At 51.9% G+C, this 21,572-nt stretch overlaps 1 protein-coding gene across 6 annotated transcripts in view; it reads right to left on the bottom strand.

Moving 5' to 3' along the window:
* The window catches only part of PAK4 (p21 (RAC1) activated kinase 4), a 54,164-nt gene that overhangs the window by 8,543 nt on the left and 24,049 nt on the right, over nt 1-21,572 (bottom strand). For 3 of the 6 annotated variants that reach the window (XM_053267941.1, XM_053267945.1, XM_053267942.1), the window contains exons 2-4: nt 8,700-8,923; nt 3,614-4,330; nt 1,346-1,852 (exon numbers count right to left, since the gene is read on the bottom strand). In XM_053267941.1, the coding sequence (XP_053123916.1) occupies nt 1,346-1,852; nt 3,614-4,330; nt 8,700-8,903 (1,428 nt within the window). In that variant the 5' untranslated portion in view covers nt 8,904-8,923. Of the gene's footprint in view, nt 1-1,345; nt 1,853-3,613; nt 4,331-8,699; nt 8,924-10,774; nt 10,928-11,456; nt 11,547-21,572 lie in introns of those variants that run through there. The other 3 variants (XM_053267944.1, XM_053267946.1, XM_053267947.1) reach the window with 3 other exon arrangements.

The following is a 21,572-nucleotide window of genomic DNA, read 5'->3' on the forward strand; positions in this document are numbered from 1 at the left end:
AGGCACTTCCTCCCGGAAGCACACAGTAACACTGAACACCCTAGAGCAGCGGGAGGCAATCCTGGCGGCTGCTGAACTCCAACTCCCATCACCCCCAGCCACAATTTACTGTGGCTGGGGATGATGGAGGCTGTAGTCCAGCTGCTGGAGAGCCAAGGTGGCTTCCCCCAGGCCCTAGAGGCAGGGTTCTCAAACTTGGGTCTCCAGAACGTCAGCCATTGTGGCTGGGGCTGATGGGAGTTGTAGTCCAACAACCTCCGGGATCCCAAGCCTGAGTACCTCTGCCCTAAAGGTAACACAGAAGGGGTCCATTCACATGAGATGTTCTGGAAATTTTGAGTATGAGCCATTCAGGCACCCAACTGCTTTTCGTCGTTGAACTTGGAAAGCTGCCTCCTTATCCTGAGGCAGGCCACTGGGCCATCTAGCTTAGGATAACCTGCTCTGACCGGCAGCAGCTCTCCAGAGTTTCAGGCACGGGTCTTTTCCCAAGAGGAAATGCCATGGACTCAAACTGTAACCTCCAGCATGCAAAGCGGGTGCTCCCCCACGGAGTATGCCCACTCCTTTCCCCCAGCAGGGGAAGCACAATTGGATGAACATCCTGGGCAGACGTTCAGGTTCGGGTGTGACTCTAAGACAGGCCTGCTCAACTTGGCCCTCCCTGCAGCCATTTTTGGACTACATCTCCCATAATCCCCAGCCAGAGTGGCCAACAGCCAAGGATTCTGGGAGTTGTGGGCCAACATCTGCAGGAGGGCCGAAGTGGAGCAGGCCTGCTCTAAGGGCACAAGCAGCCACCAGAACCATGTCTGTGGGGCCTGCAGAGGAGCTGTGTGCCCAGACTGCCGAGTTGATGGTCTTATCATAAACGCTCTGGGCCATCAGCAGTCCTTCCTGCCCTTGGGCCTGTCTCTCCCTCTTGTACTTGACACCTGTTGCTGACCAGAGTCAGGCTTGCTTAGCTTCAGCAAGGTTGCTGCCGGGTGTTCCTTCCGACTATGCCTTGGGGTCCCCGTCCCTCCGGTCCCCTTCTGCCGTCATTCCTCCTTCCCCCCCCAACCTGGTGCTGTGCACCAAACCTGCTTGGGATTTGGACCACCTGAGCTTATGGCTGCCACCACCCTTCATGAGGCTTCGGCATCCTGGGAGGACGTGAACAGAGAACTTCACGGAGTTCCCCCCAAGACCCCCTAACTTCGCCACCAGGCTCGCTGGGTCCCGCCAATGGGGCCAAGAACTTCCCCCGGCAGCATCAGGGGATGGGGGAGGAAGGCCCCACGAGGGACAGGCACATGCCTATCAACAAGGCCTTCGAGGAAAGGGAGACCCTCCCCACCCCCACCTCATTGAAGAGCAGCTCCCGCCTCTGCTGCTTGCGCAGGTCCATCTTCTTGACGGCCACCAACTTCCCGGAGCTCTTGACGGTGGCAATGCAGACCAGGCCCGTGGAGCCCTCCCCGATCTTGATGAAGTTGTCCAGGTAGGTCCTGGGGTCACCAGGGTCAACCACCATCTGCAAGGCGGCTCGGAACTGTTCGTGGGAGACCCGCTGGGGCTCGCGCTGGGGGGAGCGAGGCTGCTGAGGGGCTGGGGGCGGAGGGGCTGGAGGCTGAGGCGGGGGCTGAGGCGGAGGGGGCTGCTGCTGCTGCTGCGAGTAGGAAGGCTGAGGGGCCAAGAGGGAGGTGTGTGTTAAGTGGGGGTCGGAGGCGTGTTGGGAGAGCCCCGGGTGAGGGGGCTCCTGGTTCCTCGGTCGTGTTGGGCCCGCCTGAGGAGCCCGGGAGGAGCTGCTGTTTCCACTCAGGGGGCCATTGGATGCCGTTCCTTGCGGTTTCCCAGGTCTGTGCTCCCCCTAGAAAGAGACCGGAAAACACTGTTACCTTGAGAACTGAAAGGGGGCTCTCCTTGCAGAGAGTCAAGGCTGAAATGAGAGGTTTTCACACAGGTAGGGCAGATGCTTTGCGCTCAGCCTCTCGCAAGCTCACTTAGAAGGGAACACGCAGAGACAAACATCCCAGGTGCCTGGTTAACGCGGGCAACATACAGGTTCGAAACAGGGCTTTCCCCCAGCCTTGAACAACTGGATACTGGCTATCAGCATTGATCCTGGCACCTTGACATCCAGGATTACTTTTCCAACCCTGGGAAAGAGCAAAATCAGCAGAACATGGAGCTCTCCTGTGCCAAGTCCGCGTGCCCAAGTTTCAGAACTCACAGGCCTGATTACGGTTCTTGCACAAAAAGCTGCTTTACCCCAAGCTGGCCCAGGACCGCCTCCTCTGGCTGGCCACTGCTGCCCAAGCCAGCCTGCTGGGTCAGACAGAAAGGCCTGCCAACCTCTTTTCGACAGTGGCCAGACTGATCTCTCCAGAGCACCCACAAGCAAAGGTGACTTTTTTTAGTGGAGGTGCCATGGATGGAGCCTTCTGCGTGCAAAGCACGTGTCCTGCCACTGAAGTGCGGCTCCTCCCATCTGCCATACCTGCAAAACATCTTTAAGCAGCAGCAGGGCCCAACCAGGCCTTAGGCCAGAGGTTCTCAAACTTGGGTCCCCAGACCTTGCTGGACTAAATTCCCATCATCCTGGGGCCAGTTGGGGATTATGGGAGTTGAAGTCCAACAGCATCTGGGCTGCCTAAGCTACGTGTTGGCACTTCTCGTCTCTGGTTGGAAGCCTCCTTGAGCATGTTTAATGGAGAGGCAGGCTGTACAGTTTTCACACAGGAACGTCTGCTGCGGCCTGTCTGCCTAAAGCACACACACACCCCTTACTCCATGCTGCCAACAGAAAGAGGGAAGCAGCACAAGGGACACAGGCAAGGTGGAGACGCTTGTGGTTAGTTGGATGCCGAGAAAGTTTGCAGCAAGAGGCGGGTGCTGCTCTGTGAGGAAGGAAGAGGAGGAGGAAAGGTGCAGAGGTGGAAAGGGGAAAGAGGTGAACTCAGAAAAGGCTTCAGACATCCAGAAGTTGTGCTGTCGGTCCTGTTGCAATGGAGGCCTGGCGGGTCTGCAGGGCAATGAGCCACTGCAAGATGCCAACAGAGAGGGAGACACAGAAAGAAGGAGAGGAGCTGCTGTACAGGAGGCGGCGGGCAGAGTGCCGAGTGGGGCTGTTAAAGACAAACAAGGAGCACAGCTACGGGAGAAGAAGAGGAGCTCGCCTTCCGGAGGCAGACAGGAAGCACAGAAGCAACTCTGGTTAGTGGAAGCAAGATGGCAGCGGCGGCAGCAGCAGCACAGGAGAGGCAAGGCGAGACTCCCAGGCACTTCAGGCACGTGGCAGCTCACAACGGGAGGAGAAGCTGCTGGCCAAGGAGCCCCACTCCAGAGAGGCGGCATGGCTGGCAAGGCACGGGGAGGGCACCACAACAGTGCAGGGCAAAGAGGGCGCTGCTACCACCACTACAGAAGGGACTGGCTTCGTGCCCGCCAAGGGACATGTGGCTCACCGCACCATCCACCACTCGGACGACGCAACTAGCTCCTTAGTATATGGGCCATGACACAGAACGACACGTGGCTGCCGAGGGTGGGAACTCCAGAGGCTGCCCCGGGCTGCTCCCGCTCCACCAGGCCCAGAACTCTCCCCACCACAAGACTGGGGGATCTTTACCTGAGTGCCCCTGACGGGATCTGTGTCTGCTCGCGGATAGGTGTTAAAAGGCCTCCCGGTCTGCTGTGCTGTTTTCATGACCCCCTCAGAGACAGGGATATTGGGGGTCCGGATATTGGGCCCTGAGTGGGGCCGCTTTTCCCGGGGGGACTGTGGGCTGGTCTCCCCGGAGTACGTCGATTTGGGCCTTTTGTCAGGGCCATCGGCACGGTCCCTCCTAACCACGCGGTCAGACGACTCCCTCTCCGCTGGAAGCTCCCTCCTCCCGTCCCGCTCATGGGCTCGGTGCCTGCTGTCCGAGAAAGGCTTGTGGTACTCGGGAGGAGGTTGCCGTGGGTGGCTGGGATGCGGGCGAGATTTGCCGGTGGGCTCCTGCCCCCGGGGGGGTTGCTGGGCGGCAGCCTTGTGCTCTCTGCTCTTCTCCAGCTCGCTCTTGGCTCCATGGCGGCTACGCTCCTTGTGGTCTTTGCTCCTGCTGGCCCCGCTCTCCTCCTCCTCGGAGTGGTGGTGGTGGTGGCGGTGGTGGTGGTGGTGGTGGTGAGGCCTGGCGAGAGCCTCGCTCAGGCCATTCTCCTGGTACAGCTGCTCATGCCGGGGCGGGAAGGGGGGGCTGTCCCTGCGCAGCGAGTTGGAGCGTGAGACTGACATGTTCTCAAACTCATCCAGCAGCCAGGCCAAGGAACCGTCCTTGGCTGCTTTGTTGCCCCGCACGATGGTCTTTATGAGCGGGAGATGGGAAATGGAGGGGGCGGGAAGTAAAAAAAAAAAAAGACACACAAACACAAAAGAAAATAAGTAAGCAACAAAGACAAAAAGAAATAAGGGTGTCCGATGGGCGCTTGAGAGTGGCCTGAGAGGGGTCAGCTTTTGCAGACACAACGAAGCACACGGACATGCTGGTTGAGGGGGGCGGGGGGGGAAAGGGCAGCGCTCACACGCCGGAGGAGTGAGGCCTCTGAGGAGCTGTCCTCTCCCACCACGTAAGCTCGTTCCAGCCATGCACTGAACATCCTTTGAGAACCACAAACACAGACCACTAGCAATAAATAATAACCACGATGCACTTGAAAAGCTGTGGCTCGAAATCCACCCAAAAGGCTGCTGGACCCGTTGCCTGGCTGCTCGGGATTTCAGCCGTCTAAACAATGTTCCAATTTCATCCACCTAAATGTCTTACACTGTTTAAAGTGGATCAGTCTGCAAAGCTCAGAAGGCAGAGCCTCCTAATCCGCAGCAGTACTGGTTCTTGCCAGCTTCCTGGCAAACCCTCTGTGCTCACAAGCCTCTCATCCAGGGAAGCTGGCCCAGAAGGAAGGCTCCACTCTCCTCCTTGCCTTTTTATTTATTGTTGCATTTATATACCGCCTTTCGTTAAAAGACAACCCCAAGGCGGTTTGCAGGCATCTCGTCCTCTGGGATCAACCTCCTAACAGCTTTCTCACCTAAAGGCTCCAAACTGGAAGCACCTCCTGTGTCCCCATCCCACTCCAGACCTGAACCAAAAAGCACCTTCTGGATTCAGAAGAGCAGCCCTGCCGGACGAGGCCAAGACCTCTCTTGTCCAGCATCCCACAGGGGCCAACCAGGGGCCGACCCACAAGCATGCCCCCTCTCCCACTGCCATGGCTCCCCTGCAGCTGGAATTTGGAGGCATCCTGCCCTTGGGCCTGGAGGGAGCACAGAGCCATCCATACCAGCAGTCACTGATAGACTCGACTTCTTCCATGAATTTGTCTAACCCTCTCTTAAAGCCATCTAAGTATGTAGCCATCACCACATCTTGTGGCAGTGAATTCCACAGATTAGCAATGCTCTGAGTACTTTTTTGTCCTCCTAAATCTCTTGCCAATCTGTTTCATTGGATGACCCTTGGTTCTAGTGTTTTTCCATATCAGGCATAATTGCAGAAGCCTCAATCACACCCTAACTTGGTCACCTTTTTTCTAAACTAAAAAAGCCCAAACGTGGTAGCTTCTCCTCATAAGGAAGGTGCCCCAACCCCCAATCATTCTGGTTGCCCTTTTTTGTACCTTCAGCTCTGAAATATCCTTTCAGCAAAGAAGTGATGAGAGCTGTACACAGGAGACCGACTGTGGCCACACCACAGACTTAAGGGGGCTATAATAGGAGGAGTTTTAATTTTGATCCTTTTTCCTAATGACCCCTTGCATGGAATTTACCTTTTTCCACAGTTGCCGCCTTGCTGCTTTTTTGCTCTAACTGAAGATCATTTATGGACAAGTTAAAGAGTATCAGCTCGACAAGAGGGACCCCATTTCTTACTTTCCGACCTTGTGAAAACTGGCCGTTCATTCCTACTGGTTTCTGTTCTCCACCCAGCTGCCTCTTATCCCATGACTGCCAAGCTTACTCAAGAGCCCTCGGCAAGGGTCTGTCAAATGCTTTTTGAAGGCACAAGAATACAAAGTCAACTGGATCGCCTTTATCCACATGGCTGTTGACACTCTCCGAGAACTCTAAAAGGACAGCGAGGCAGGACTTACCTTTGCAGAAGCCATGCTGCAAGGCTTGTTCTTCTGTATGTTAATTATTTTATCTTTAATTATGCTTTCCATCAGCTTATCCAGAACAAATATTACGCTAACCAACCTGTAATTGCCTGAATCCTCCAAATATTTTTTTTAAAAAAAATAAAGTCCCCCTGGACAGAGGCTAATTTTAGGGACAAGCAACACATTTTTGTTAGAAGACCAGCCATTTCACATCTGAGCTAATAACTCTTGGGGCGGGGGGGAGTGGGTGCTGCTTGAACGTAGTAATTTGTCGATATACCCCAGAACATAATCTTGTTGCCTGTATTTGACTTACTTCCTCCGACCCCTTCCCTCACACTGCAGACTCAGACATGGGTACCTGCCACGGGTTTCCCTGTCATTTTGCTTCTCCATAGCCTGAGTTTTTGTACCAGGTCAAGTGCTCTGTATAGTGCACAGATCAGTTGTGGACCTACTCTGCAAAAAGCAAGCACCAGGCCTGGCCATACGGGCAGAACTGCTGGCAAGAGGGACGTGCAGACGGGCTAGTCACACTCTTGGGCCCACTGCCGGGCTGCAGACAGAGCGAGTTGGGGCTGCAGACAGAAGGGGTCCACGATGCTTAGGCATCCAAGGCCGACCACTCTCAGACACCCCAGAATCGGCACACACCTCTGCAGCTCCTCTCCATCCTCTCCCCCACTTCACTCCTAGACTGTCCTGACTGAATGTTTACTATGCAGGAGCTGGCCTCTAGCTTCCGCCTACACACCGCATAGCTCCGTCCTGTGAAACTTCTTTCATATAAACCATGCAAGTGCATAAAGATATCCTTATCAGGCGACTCAGGCCTCATCTAAACAGCTGAAAACATCCAGAGCCAAGACTCCCGAGAGGCAGGCAGGCTGGCTGCAAAGGGAAGATGGATCTGGAAATGCAAGCCAGAGATTTGAAAGGCTCCTCGAGATAAGAAGGGGTTGGTGGGGCGGGCAGAGAAAGAGGCTGCTCCGACAAACACACAAACACTCTGAAAGGAGAGAGTTTCGTGGAGATGCACCTTTCACAGCAGGCCCCAGGTGCTGCGCATAACCAAGAGATAAAGGCGAGGCTTCATCCAAGAGCAGCTGCAAGCACAGTTTCTGCCTTTTTCACAAGCGTGCCATGAAATCCCCTGAAAGCCTTGAACTGAGAGGCACGCTGCGGAGGCCTGAGCAAGCTGAGCAGGAGCCCGGCCTACCAGGCAGTGCAGCAGGAGCAGCAGCAAGACTGGAACAACAGGTCTCGGCTCCCATCCAGACCCAGAGGCTTTCCCTTGTCTCTCCCCAGAAAGAGCTTGCTGTTGAGTCACCCTCTGCCGAAGTTTGCAAGGTGCGGAGGCTCTGTGACCTGGAAAACCAAAAGCCACCTCCTCCCTGGTCGGGGATGGGAGCATACTGGCAGGCCTGCCCAATTCTCCAGGAGGGAGGGAGCGACAGCAAGCAGGTGGCAGCTGGGGCCTGAGGAGACCACTGCACTCATTCCTGCCTTGCGATCCCTACTCACTCCGTTCAAAAGAGCAACACCCAGACAAGAGAAGTACTATTTGGGGTGCAAAGAAGAGACCAGCACAGAACTCAGCTGGCCAGGCAAGCACCCTTTTAATCCAAACTTGGCTTTGAATTCCTAGGCCTAATGCACCCAGCAAAGCTTGAGACCGTGATAAACTGCTTTGTTCTAGCAACGCCCTCCTGCCACAAACTAACTGAGCCTCCCTTGTGATGTCCACATGGGGAGAAGCCATTCTCCTTCTCGCCTTGCACCATCCCAGGTTTCCAGACAGCCAAGCTTAGCAATGCTAAGCCTGGTGACCAGCTGGCTTGTGGGGTCGGGCTCAAACTTGCACAGCCTACTGTGGATGCTCTCAACCCCTCCCTCTCTCCTTTTCTCCTCACCTGTCCCATTCAGCACCTCTGGCTCCACCCCATGGAAACAAAATTAGCAGCCCCAGGAAGCAGAACCCCTCCCTGCCCAGTGTCAGACACAAACCTCCAAGAGGGGAGCTCCCAGTTCTGGCTGAATGGCTCTCAACTGTGAGGATACCGACTGCTTGTTTATAGGATCTAGTTGCCACACATCTCCCCCTGGAGGAGGGACGAATTCCAACTCCCCCCCCCCCCACCGCCGAGCTGAGCCCTGGACACTTCTGAAGAGTTACAGCCTTCCTGTCCCCAAAGGGGCCACCCAGAGCCTCCACAACAGCTGCATCTGACCCCCGGTTGCTGAACTGTGATCCCACTCCCCTGTTAATAGTTTGGGCCTCAGTGCCTGGGATTGGCATCTCTTTCTTGACATGCATCAGAACACACACGCCCCGCATGATGAAGCACCACTTTTACCACAGACATCTAAGGGGTCCGCAGCTCCTCTCCGCCCACATGGAGATGGCGCGGAGTAACGAGCCGGGAAGAGTTTACGGCCTGCCTCTAAGCCCCACTGCTTCGAAGGACACTTCCAAGCCACAGTGCAGAGTTCTGCACACTTAGATTGTAAACCACTTTGAGATTAGTTGAATAAAGAGCAGCAATAAAGAGGGAAGTGCCAGCAGCCTCTACCTTCTGAGAGCCGGGCTGGACGGCCGTGATGCACCCCGGATCCACCAAGGGCTTGGGCCGCTTGGCCGACTCCTCGATGATGCCCTGCCATTGGCGCGGCAGCCCTGTGAACTTCTGCTCCTGCTGGTCGTAGCCCGTGTGGACCCGGTGCTCAAAGTTGGAGGGGGCAGAGATCTCGATGCGCTTCTTCTTCTTGCCAAACATGGTGGCATTGGCTAGCAGACCTGAGAGGAGACAGAGAGGGGGAACCTGTGAAATCGTCTCGACCGGAACTAGGTGAACAGAGTCAGTATGAAGCTTCTGCCAGGTCTGGGAAGCCTCGAGATCAGCCAACGCTGCTGGGCAAGAGCATGAGGTAGGAGACAGCATCCGACTTCACCCCTGCTGCTGGCCCCTGTGGGGAAGAGGGTGCTGGGCTACTTTGGCCTGAGCCAGCAGAACTCTTCTTCTGGGCCCCCTGAAGGATCACTCCTCCTGCTGCTGCTGCTCCCAAGGCGAGTACCATCAGAAAAACGCCATACAGGCACCCTCAGCTCCCCCCTGAGCTCCTGAACCTCACTTTTAAGGAGAAGTGTAGTGCGGGGGGGGGGGGGCGGCGGCGTGGAGGCAGGCAGGCACCAGGGCAGGGACAGAAGCGGAAGAGACTTCCAAAGGCGCACAATTTCCACTGAACCATAGAGGGGGACTTTATAGCCCAAGCTCTGGCTTGATGCAGGAAATCCCGAGTTAGTGCATCCCACAAGAGTCCTCCAGCAAGAGCACCTGTGATCTAAGCCTATGAGATCCAGTCCTGCCCACCGGGGCAGCAGAGAACAAGGTTTTGCCTTCTTCTATGTGGCAGCCCTTCAGGATTTTGAAGTGTGCTCTCGTGGTTTCTCTCAGCCCTTTCCAAGAAAGCAGACCCTGCTTCAACCTTTTTGCCTTGTAGGACTGGATTTCCAAACCCTTGACCATCTTTACTGCCCTCCTCTGACCCCTTTCCAATTTGACTACATCCTTCTTGAAGTGTGGCACCCAGAACCGGACACAGCACTCCAGATGACTGACTAAAGTGGAGGTGGAACTATTACTTTTTGCCACTTGAAAACGATGGCTTCATTCATGCAGTCTACAATCACATTAGCCTTTTTTGCAGCTGCATCACGCCACCAACTCACGGTCTGCTTGTGACCAATTACAATCCTGAGGTCCTTTGCACCAGTACTACGGAGAGGAGAGCTGGTCTGATGGTAGCAAGCATGACTTGTCCCCTTAAGCTAAGCAGGGTCTGTCCTGGTTGCATATGAATGGGAGACTTGATGTGTGAGCACTGTGAGATATTCCCCTCAGGGGATGGAGCCGCTCTGGGAAGAGCATCTAGGTTCCAAGCTCCCTCCCTGGCAGCATCTCCAAGAGAGGGCTGAGAGAGATTCCTGCCTGCAACCTTGGAGAAGCTGCTGCCAGTCTGTGAAGACAATACTGAGCTAGATAGACCAATGGTCTGACTCAGTATATGTCAGCTTCCTATGTTCCTATGTACTGTATTTGGGCTACTACCGTTTCTTCAGGGGTGACTGTTTCAGTTACTTCAAAGAGAAACCAGAATAGTCTTTTTAAAATGGTGTCAAAGACAGTTTCAAAGAGAAAATGGAGCTGAATCTGAGTCGCCTCTGCTCTGAGGAAGAGCTCTAATATTTGAAACACATTTCAAAAGGTCTTCTGTGCACCACTGAAGTCTCCTCTCCTTTTCTGTCAGAAGAGATATCCAATTCCTACAAAGCAAGTTGGCTCTAACCTCCACCCCTAGTTAGTGCAAAAGTTACCCCAGGAGAGCGAAATACTCTGAGCAACACCCCAACTAAGCGAGTCGTGAACCCAGATGCTGGGAATTAAGAGGGGGGAAGGGGCTACTATCTTGAGGCCCCATGAGAATTTCCCTTACTAAAGCACCTGGCCAGTGACTGCCAGACTCAGCAAGGCAACCAGATATTCTGAAGAGGTAGGATTTCTCTCTGCCTGCTGCTTTTTGCTCTGCTTGTGCTTGCCCCTTCCTGCCTCCTGCAGGAAAGCCACCGTTTTATTTTGAATCATCTCACCTCCAAGCAGGAAAAGGGCCACATCAGGGTGAAGAAAGCCTGGGAAGTGGTTGAGTCAGTCCTGACACCACTTAAACATTGATGAGTTCACAAGATGCTCCTGAAATATCAATGGCAATCAGGAGCACTGCAGGCTCAGCCCCTAGTCCATCCTGTCTAGCCAGTCATTTAACTGCACCGCCTCTCCCCCATTTGTTGTGCTGGATTAGGACTGCCCTATCTCGACCAAGGCAGTAGGAAACTATTCAAAAAAAGGCTCTGATCAGCACTGTGGAGTGAATCATGACCCACCCACCCCGTCACAAATTCTCCTTCAAAAGCAGAGGAAGAAAACAGGACTTTTGCTGAGCTGTGAGAGCGGTGTTGGGAAGGAAACCTGGCACCAAGAGGGACCCAAACCGGTTTTCCCTAGCTGGTGTAAACAAGTAAGGGCCAGATTTGTTTACATGCTTTAAAAAGGCAGGGAAAGGACAAGACAGAGGCTTCAGGAAGAAGCAAACACATTTGCTACAAGGAGGCTAGAAACCACCAGGAATTCGCACAGAGAAGATGGTTGGAAAAGGTGAAATATCTTGTTTGCTACCAGCAAGATCTTGGCTGCTAGTTGTCAAATTTGTTCCCTTTCAACAAGACAGCCTATACCTGGGAGAAAGAAAAGTGAACCCCCTCCCCTCTCACACACCTGAAGATCTAAACTTCTTCTGCTGGCCAGAAGAGGCCAGGAGCTATCCCAATCCACACTTTTTCTATTAGCCCAAGCTGCCTTGTGGGTCTGTCAGACCAAAAAGAGAAAGTAATTAACAAAAACAATGATAAGTTATATATAGTATATATAAAACACACACACACACACACACACCCCACAAACAGCAAACATGTCTGACAAATGAAGTGGAAATGCAGCCTCCTCTTCCTTACCAACTCCTCCCTCCTTCTGAAAAGAGCACAGGAGTTCAATGTAAACCTGCAGAAAATGTTCATGTGAACATGGCCTTAGCACAATTAACCGGAGAGAGAGACTACAGCAGCAACTCCTCTTGAAAGGGGGTTAACAGCACCGGCAATTCCCAAGTCGCCTTGCCACAAAGCAAGGATGGGCTCCTCTATCAGGAAGGCAGAGCAGTGCTAGGTACTATTCTTAAAGCAGGCATGAATGGCACAGGAGCAACATCCCCTGCATAACATTGCCTTCTGTTCACAGGAAGGCAGCCAGAGACAGGCCTGGAGACAACAGCACAGGAGAAGCAGAGCAGAGGAGAGGTTTATGCAGCCTGTAAGAAGCCAGGAGCCACCTAACCGTGCAGTGGGGAAATGACTTGACTAGCAAGCCAGGGGTTGCCGGTTCAAATCCCTGCTGGTATGTTTCCCCGACTATGGGGAACACCTCTGTCGGGGAAACATGTCGCCCAGAGACGAAAGTTTGGGGCGGTATACAAATTTGATAGATAGATAGATAAAATATGCTGAAAGGCATCCTCTCACACTGCATGGGAGGAGGCAATGGTAAACCCCTCTTGTAGTCTACCAAAGACAACCACAGGGCTCTGGGGGAGCCAGGAGTCGAAATAGACTTGATGACACACTTTACTTTAAGAAGCCTGGACAGCGTGGTGTGGATCAAGCTCATTCTCACCACAGAACACTCATTCTCTAAGACCCTACAGGCTTATGGCTGATTTTGCAATGGGAATGCTGCTCCTGAACCCTCTTTCTGCCCTTGCAGGTCAGCATCAAACTGGGAAGGTAAACGGTCACCTTCCAGCCCCCACCCCTTCTTTTTCGGCAGCATTTTGATTTCTGGCTCGCCATGGCATCGAGACAGCCTCTTCTCCAGTTTCTCAGTTGCACCAGGCGAAGAAGCTCTATAACACAGTGCGCTCGAACGCTTAACCTTCCAACGAGATCGGTTTTTACAGCACAACCTTTCAAAACCTGCCGACAACGACACAACATAAGCCAGAGCGTGAGTGATTCGTCTTGGTTGACATTTCCACTTTGAAGACGAAGCTAATGCAGAGATCTAGGTCAGAGGCTTGTGTCCCTCTAAGGAGGCTGAAGAAGCAACAGAAAGTGAGCAGAAGTAAGCACAGGTCACGTTAAACTGCTCTGACGGACTTCACCAAGCATCTGCCAGGGATTGACTTTACTGCGAAGGGAAGATACAGGCTGGGCTCAGCCCCAGAACCGGCTCCAAATCCCTAATTCCCAAGACACAGGATCAGGAGTAGGGGATGCCCCCCACCCCGCCCGCTGCCTCATCACAGCTCAGTTTGGGAACAGGATTTCCAGAGAGCCTGGCTTCCAGGCAAGCTCAAATCCCTCCAGTTCTCCATGGAAGTCTCTGCAAGCCAGCAGAGGGAGGGAGTGGTGCTCTTCCGATGCAAGTGCATTTAGAAAAAGCTAAATGGAAGGCACAATTCCAGACAGAAAATGGGGCAGTCAGAAATAGAAGCAGAGCCACTGGTCAATTTGAAGAACAGAGTGAAGGTGGATTCTCCTGTGACAAACAGCACCTACAAACTCCAAACAAATGTTTTCTCCATTTTATGTTGAGTAGCTTGACACAGCACTTAAAAATACACCTTGTACAAGTGAACGGTGATTAAAAAAAGATTCTTATTTTTAAGAACAGGAAACCTCTAATGAGAGAGAGAATGAATGAATGAATTTCAGGGGAGCTGACTCAACAAAGCCTTTTTTCTGAAGAAACAGGAAGACCGCTTTAGATGGCGAGCCGAGTTTGCTGAACCAAAGCGGTCATGATGATGCCATCTTCAAGAGGGTCAACACAGAACTGGGGTCTGTGCAGGGAAGAGCCAAGGAAGCCCATCAGAGTTCTTCACCCCAAAGCCAGGATGGAGAAGGCATGGCAAATTCCTGCTCGACCACAACTGCCCAAGGCGCATCCAGCCAGCAGGGGCAGTTTTGAACGGGCTCGGTCGTGGGAGTCATGTGGGAGCCAGACGGACCTGCTTGCTACAGACCTGTTCTGAATGCCCACAAAATTCAGAACACCACTTTTCTGCAAAAGTGTGCCCTTTTATCCCCTTAACGGACCTCTCTGGCAGGGCTGAAGGCAGCCATGGCCCTGAATGCACTTCTGGATCCAAGGAGCTCCAAGAGAGGCGGCAGCTTCAAGCCAATTAGCTGGATCTACGCTGCAGCATCAAATACCTGTGACATCGCTTTGGCCGTGTTCCCAAGTGTCCACGCTGAATCTGCCCTAAGTCTGTATCGCGCCCTTTCCCCTCGAAATCCTAGCAAACGCTGTGCTAAAAGCTTTTCAAGAAGTGCGCGCTGTACATTCGAGGAGAGCCACATTAAGACAGAGCGCCAATGCTTCTGTTCTAAGGGGCGGGCAAGCAGGGGTTGGACAGCCAGGCTGTTCCCTCTTCCGGCTCCACTGCCAACAGGTTGTGAGAGGGCACATGGCTAGCTATGCCCTCTCGGAACTTCTTGGGGACGAGAGGCCAGTGGGATTTGCTGCACTGGGACATCAAGTCTAAATGAGGTTAAGGGAAGGAGCTAAGGGAGTTTGCCACCATTTAAATAAATATACATAAAAACACTGCCCCTGCTAAGTGGGCAAACAGGCACCTTTTTAAAGTTGCAAGTCTCTTTACAGAGCAGGGGGAGAGCAACTGGCCCTCTCCATGCCCCCAGCCCAGCATCCCTCCCGTGGCTGTTCCTGGAGTCTGCCTTATGTTTCTGTTTAGACTGTGACCCCTTTGGGGAGCCATTTTTATTTGTTTATTATTTCTCTATGTAAACCATTTTGGAAACGTTTGTTGAAAAGCATATATAAATATTTCCTCTTGTTGTTCTGCCTCCTGCAAATGTAGACCGAGATGCAGAACAGGTGAAGTTTTCACGGGCTCACAGCAGTGGCTCGTTTCAACAAGTCAGGGGGTGCCCACGGAGGCGCAGCAGCCTCTGCTTCCCTGCAGTAGCTCAGGTTCCTCTTCTCTCTCCTGCCCTGCCCAAGAGCTGAGCTCTACCTGACAAATGGCCAGCCTGCAGGCAGCACAGGAGAGAGAGGATCAACCCGAGCTGCTGCCAGGAAGCACAAGCAGCTGCACCTCCGCTGGCTCATGCGGATGAGCCGCTATTGCTGGATCACCTGTTCAAGACCGCGCACAAGCTTCCAAACCTAACGGGTGGTTCTTCCAGCCGAAAAACGGCTGCTTGGGTTCAAAAGCTTACAACATTTCCGCAGCTGGCCCGAAAGAGGATTTCACGTCCTCTGTGCCTCTTGTTCTGCAAAGCCAACTCCCTTACCTGGCTGCCCAGAAGCAATTGCCAATATCCTGTCACTGGCAACATGAAGGAAGTTACCAATCAAGTGCAGGAACATGATCCACATTAACACACAATGACAAATTCCAGAAGGAGGCGGCTTGTTTGAGGTTTGTCCACAAGCCATCTGGGCTGCTGAGCAGGCACCGCCCTTTTCACCTCTGCAGGTCAGTTTTTGGAGGCAAGAGAGAGACTGTGGGATCCAGGACAGGAAACATCCCAGGCACCTGCCTCCTAGCACTGACACCAGCACCCATTTCTGATCAGTGCTGGCTGTTATTTGATACAGGCTCCCACAAATGTATCATAAGTTGCAGACCATCAGCTGAAGGCCCAAGAGCCAAACCCAGCCACGGAAATATCACCAACTGCCCCCCTGCCCCATTACCAACCTGGGTGCAGAGGGCATGGAAAGAATGCTGGCACATGGCGGGGGGGGGAGGGAGGCCTGGCTCACCACCCTCCCTCTCCTCCTCAGCTGGGTTCCCCGCAAAAACAGGGATGCAAGTACACACTTTCAAAACAACAACAACAACAAAAACGAGAACATACATTTGCACTAACAGCAGAGCCAAATTCTGCACCTGGAAGCAGTTATGCAGATTAAGACAAGGAGCAAATTAAGTTTAGTCTGCATAATTCCCTCTGCTTCTACTAGCCACTGGGATGGGGAGGAGCAAGGTAGGAGTACCCTCAAACCTCACTTTGTAAACTAGAGGTCCCTTTCAGTCCCACCTCTGGCATCACATTAATATCCCCCGCCGCCCCAAAATTCACCCTGCCGCCCTCACCACCAAGTCAACCACATGGAGGGCAGAACTGCCAACCTGAACAGCTGCTAAATGGGAACCATCTCTTCTCCCACAGGAACCTGATAAAAGGGAGCAGACAAGAAGCTAAAACCTAAAGAAATAAAGCCAGGTGTATTGTGGGTGGCCTTCTTGCGCTCTGCCACTATTTTGCTTTCTGTGCTGCTAAATTAAGGAGAACACATGGGAGAAAAAACCTTCCAAGGGATTGAAAAACCACATCCTCCTCCCACCTCTGGCCAGTTTGCAAGGACATATGAGTGCCAGAAAGGGAACAGGGCATGCAAAAGTTGTTTTGAAGACAGACCACAGCAGACAGCACCAACTGGATCTCCAAGGGCTGAGTCTGCATTTCTCCGAGCCTTCTCTCTCCTTCGCCGTGTTCAGCTTTTTCCACACCCTTAAAACCTCCAAGAGGAAGAGTGCTTTGCCAGACAGCACTCAAAAGCCACATCTCTCTAACGTCCGTCCGTTCCAAAGAAACCCAAGACTTAGAGAGCCCACTGCCCAGCTCCTCCTCCAGAGTCAACTACTACGGGTCCTGCTCCGACTCTACTCTCTAACCTGTGGCGTGAAGAAGAGTCCAATGCCTTCCTGGTACCAAAGGGAAGAGACACAAGACTGGAGGAACCAGGAGCACCACCTCCCTGACTAGAGCTCTGGACGTTCCAAAGTGGTCCTGCAGAAGCACAGAACCCAACTGTGGGGTCGCACAAAGTACACAAAGCAGCAGCAGCAGCAGCAGCAGCAGCAGCAGCAGCAGCAGCAGCAGCACCACCACCACCACCACCACCACCACCACCACCACCACCACCACACTCTGGACTCTGCACAGAGATTATGCTCAGGCAGAAAGCTAAGCTGTATGCATGACCCATCAGGCAAGGCTTCCCCACAGCCCATGGCAACAATTAGACGATCCCAAGTACAGAAGAAACTTCAAGGTGGATTAGAGAGGAGAGCATGAGGGGTCTTGACAATCCCAAAATAGGTGCCGAGGAAAGTATGTACTCAGACTTACAAGCCCATTCCTCTTCGTGGGACCTCATCCTGGTCTGCGTCCCTCTTCGGGCTCCAGCAGTCAAAAGGGAGTAGCCAAGCACATAAGCTCCCATTTATGGCTTTTGGGCCCGTCCTCTGTTCAATTAAACGGTTGGTGGCCCCTCCCTTGGCCTCGATGTATTGGCTGGGTGGAACTGTCTGCTGTTACCACGAGACTGTGAAGCGGCTGAAACCCCAGCAGGCCACTCCAGCGGCTGCTCCCTGACCACAGAGAGCGACGGCTCTTCCAAACAACGTTGCTGCCACTTCACTATCAGGCATCCGCTTCAGCACCCTCCTGACCCAGGACGCCCCTCCAACCTCAGGCTGCCACATGAGAGCCACGCTGAATTCTTTCATCTCGCAAAAATAGCACAAAGGCTGCAGCATTTAGTCAATTAAATGGATTAACACGCATTTTGTTCAACCAAGTTGGGCAAGTTCATTGGGCAGATTCTGCTTTTCAAAACTTATATTAATAAATTAAGTTTATTTTTATTAATAAAACTTATATTAATAGAGACTCATGTTAATCTTACAAAAGCTGCAGAGAGCAGTCACCACCTTGGGGGGCATTTTTCCTTTTCGAGTGAAACACCGGCGAGGCTGCACCCAAGACTGCACTGGCTAATCCAGCAACACATTCTGCAGATGGCTGCAGATCTTCAAGGGAGGCCTCATGTGTGTGCGTGTGTGCACGCATGCTGTGGAGTAAAGCCGGGACTTTCTGCATGCAAAGGGGTTCAATATGGGTCCAAACTGCACCCTTGGAAATGGGCAACAAAAGGAAGGCGCAGAGAAAATGCATGCGCTGGCCACAAAGCAGGGAAGAGGTTTCCTTGCCTTGCTGGGACCTGGGAAGGAAGTGCAAACGGCCACCTGGCTCATTGCTTCCAGCAGGAGTCTCTCAGCACCTTGCAATTCCAATCCATGGCATGAGTGAGGAGGAGTGAGAGTCCAGACTGAGCGTCCACAATCAAAGAGGACTGGCCAATGGCATCCTGGCAGTGGTGTAGTTCTTCCCTCTCACCTGCTCAGAGCCAGCATGGTGTAGTGGTTAGAGCGCTGGACTAGGACCGGGGAGACCCGAGTTCAAATCCCCCTTCAGCCATGAGACTAGCTGGGTGACTCTGGGCCAGTCACTTCTCTCTCAGCCTAGCCTATTTCACAGGGTTGTTGTGAGGAGAAACTCAAGTATGTAGTACACCGCTCTGGGCTCCTTGGAGGAAGAGCGGGATATAAATGTTGTAATAATAATAATACTATAACAATTGACAATAAAATTCAGCCATCCCAGGTCCTTGGGAAGGACTCTATGTCTGGATAAAACAAACCAGTCAATAACACCTGTCTGACTGTGTAAACAAGAAATAATATTCCTGTAGGTCTACTGAAAGCAACAGCTATTTTTGAGGGGGGGGGACTCCGTGTGTTCACTCTTAAGTGACTGATCTGCTCTTGCAAATGGGGCCAATTGTGGTGGTCTTTCATTTAAAACCAGGGGTTCTCCAAGGTAGGTCCCTGGATGTTGTTGGACTCCTAGTTCTTTTCTGCCCATGGTGGCTGGGGAGGATGGGAGTTGCAGTCCCGCAATATCTGGGGACCCCCAGCCCTTGAGAACCCCTGGAATAAACCAGCAAGCGTGCCATGCTGATGGATCTCCAGAGAGCTCTCTCCAACCCTGCCTAAGACAGCAGAGCTGCTCTGAAGCCTGCGGGCACACCTGTCACCACCTCCGAGGCAGCACAGCTAATAACGTTGTCACCTTGGCTTTACTGGAACTTGTTCTAGAGGCTCCCAACTTGATGGCCCAGGAGAGGAACCTCACTCGGGAGGCCTTGTGTGTCCTAGAACGGCCAAGAGGAATTGCTGCCCCTTTGGAGCACACCAGCAATTTCATGCTATTTGCATGGAGAGTGGCGCACACACGCAGACAACACAAAGGCAGGATTGTATTTAGACATGAAAGAACCCTTCAGCCGCTCCTGCTTCAGGGAAGACAAAGCCAAGCCTATGAGGTGTTCAGATTCCTCCACAACCCACAATGTGGCCCCCTGATCTTTGAGATGCACAGAACCTGCAACAATCCCTCAGCGCAAAGTGAAAACGGCCTTGGGCGCTGCAAGATGCCCCACGCATGCCACCCTTTGCAGATTATTGGGGGGGGCTGTATGGGGGAACAATCCAATGTTCCTGCCATACATGAGCCTTAACAAACTCCAACTGCTGAATGATCGACTCCACTTGATCGTGGACCTCTCCTTGGAGTGTGTCACATAGGCCTTTAAAAAGGAAAGCCTGGCTAGCACTTCATTCGCAAACACAAGTCCAGTTGGGCACTGCCTTCTGGAGGCAGCTAGTTCTTGCACCCCTTGCGATGGAGCACTGGAGAAAGGGCGGGCACTCTCAGGACTCTCACTCAGCCGCATAGGAGCTCTCCAGAAATCTAGAGCAGTTCAGGTAGCAGCTGGGTGATTTGCAATAGATCAGGAGGAGTTTCTCTGGCTCAACCTCTGCCAATCCCAAATTAGGCTGTTGGGATGTCAAAAGCTTGGGCAGGGCGGGGGGGACGGGACAGGGACGAGGGCCAGGAGTGGGTTTTTATATGAAAGGTCTGAGTTCAGTTCTAATATAAACTGCCCAGAGACGTAAGTTTTGGACAGTATAAAAATAGGTTAATAAAAAATAATAAAATAAATAATATGAGACCCATCCACATCTTATGTTCAACACTTGAACGAGTGTATAGTGTACACAGGTGCAGATCTGTACAAAGATACAGTCATTCACATGTTATGTTGAATACAGGTACAGAAGTACACTTCCTATCTGTATCCACGTTCACTTTTAACATGAACACAGGTACCGTCATTCACAGAAGCACATGTACGAGTGTACAGACATCTGTACACTCGCACAGCATCATGTCTGAATCAGGCTAGGGTCTCTGTCCTTTGGGGCTGGTGGGAACTGTGGCTCATCAACATCTGGGTCCTCCAGTTTGAAAACCCAAACTGCATTCCTGACAAAGGCTCTGTGGTCCCCCCCCCTCCCCCGGTCTGTGCCACAATTTAACCCTCACTGCAGAAGCCATGCAAACCATACAGAAGCGAAGTACATTACTCCAGAATAACCACAGGAGTAATCTACTGCTGTCACTTTATGGTTGAACTGTTTAATGGGATATGCAGAGGCCCAGCCTTGGGAGGTTTTAAGCATCTAAGAACTCAGCAAGGGGCCTGAGTGTTTGCTGAAGGAGAGGAGAAGATCAAACTGCACAAGGGTCACCCCCGCCCCTCACTAGCCAGCACTGCCAGGAACCTTAACCTAGGTCAAACTCTCTTTCTCTCTCTGCCTTGCTTAATTAGTCAGCCATAAACCAACACTTTTTCACAGCCCTGGATAAACAGAGTAGCAGAGCACTCCCACTTCCCCCAGCATAGAGGCACCCAGCAGTTATGATCTTGCCCCCAACCTCCACCTTATAAATAAATAAATAAATAAATAAATAAATAAATAAGAGAGAGACTCAGAAGGAGCAGCAGACTGACAAAACTTGTTTCTTTAGGATCAGATATAAACTGGTTTGGTTGTGCTTCTTTGAAAAAAAATATTGTTCTTCTTGTTATTATAGATATCATTGCAGAATATAGGCTGTTCCCAGTAAAGTTGCTTTTTGTAATTGGCTAATGGTGATTTCTGTGGCCCCGATGGTGTTGAGGTGCTCTTCAAGGTCTTTTGGAACTGCAGCCAGGGCGCCAATTACCACTGGGATTATTTTGGTCTTCTTCTGCCACAGCCTTTCAATTTCAATTTGTAGAACTTTGTATTTTGTTATGTTTTCTATTTCTTTTTCTTCTATTCTGCTATCCCCCGGTATTACTATGTCGATTATTTTAACTTGTTTTTCTTTCTTCTCAACTACAGTTATATCTGGTGTATTGTGTGGCAGATGTTTGTCTGTTTGTAGTCGGAAGTCCCATAATATATAAATTAAATGAATAATAATAATAATAATAATAATCATCATTTAATTTATATACCGCCTGATTCCAAATGCTCTAGGTGGTTTACAAAAAAAAAAAAAAAAACACAACACACACAGAATAAAACCAATTATTAAACAATTAAATGAGCTACTCTTCAGGCAATTTTCATGATGATTCTAGTCCTCAAGGAAGCAAAAGAAAAATAAATAAATAGTAGAATAAGAGGCAAGGAACTGTGACGCTTACACACCTGCATGGACTGTGCCCTCAGTGTCAGGGGTCCCCTGCCCTCCCCAGTGTTCTGATTCAAGTCCCCCATCTAGATACATCCTGAAACAAAATCTCTCTCCGTTTTGCATGTTCTTTTTCCCCTCTGTAGCTCTTCCGAAAGAAGAAAAAAATCAAGTCCCTGAAAGCAACCCACTCCCTCTCGAAGCACTGATAAATGCATGCAAGTCAGGTGAAGGCGGGGTGTGTGTGTGTGCGCGCAGCTCTAGAAGCCTGGGTTCTTCATAAGGCCTTTCATCCCCAAATCCTTTCATACACACGGACTTAGAAGGAGGGGGAGAGCCTACCAACTTTTTACAGCTCCTAGATAAAGCCGCTCCCCTTCCCAAGTGCATCCTCAGCCAGGCCCCCCACCCCCTCCACAGCCTTGCAGGC

This window comes from Hemicordylus capensis, chromosome 7, assembly GCF_027244095.1.
Source record: "Hemicordylus capensis ecotype Gifberg chromosome 7, rHemCap1.1.pri, whole genome shotgun sequence".
Classification (NCBI taxonomy): Eukaryota; Metazoa; Chordata; class Lepidosauria; order Squamata; family Cordylidae; genus Hemicordylus; species Hemicordylus capensis.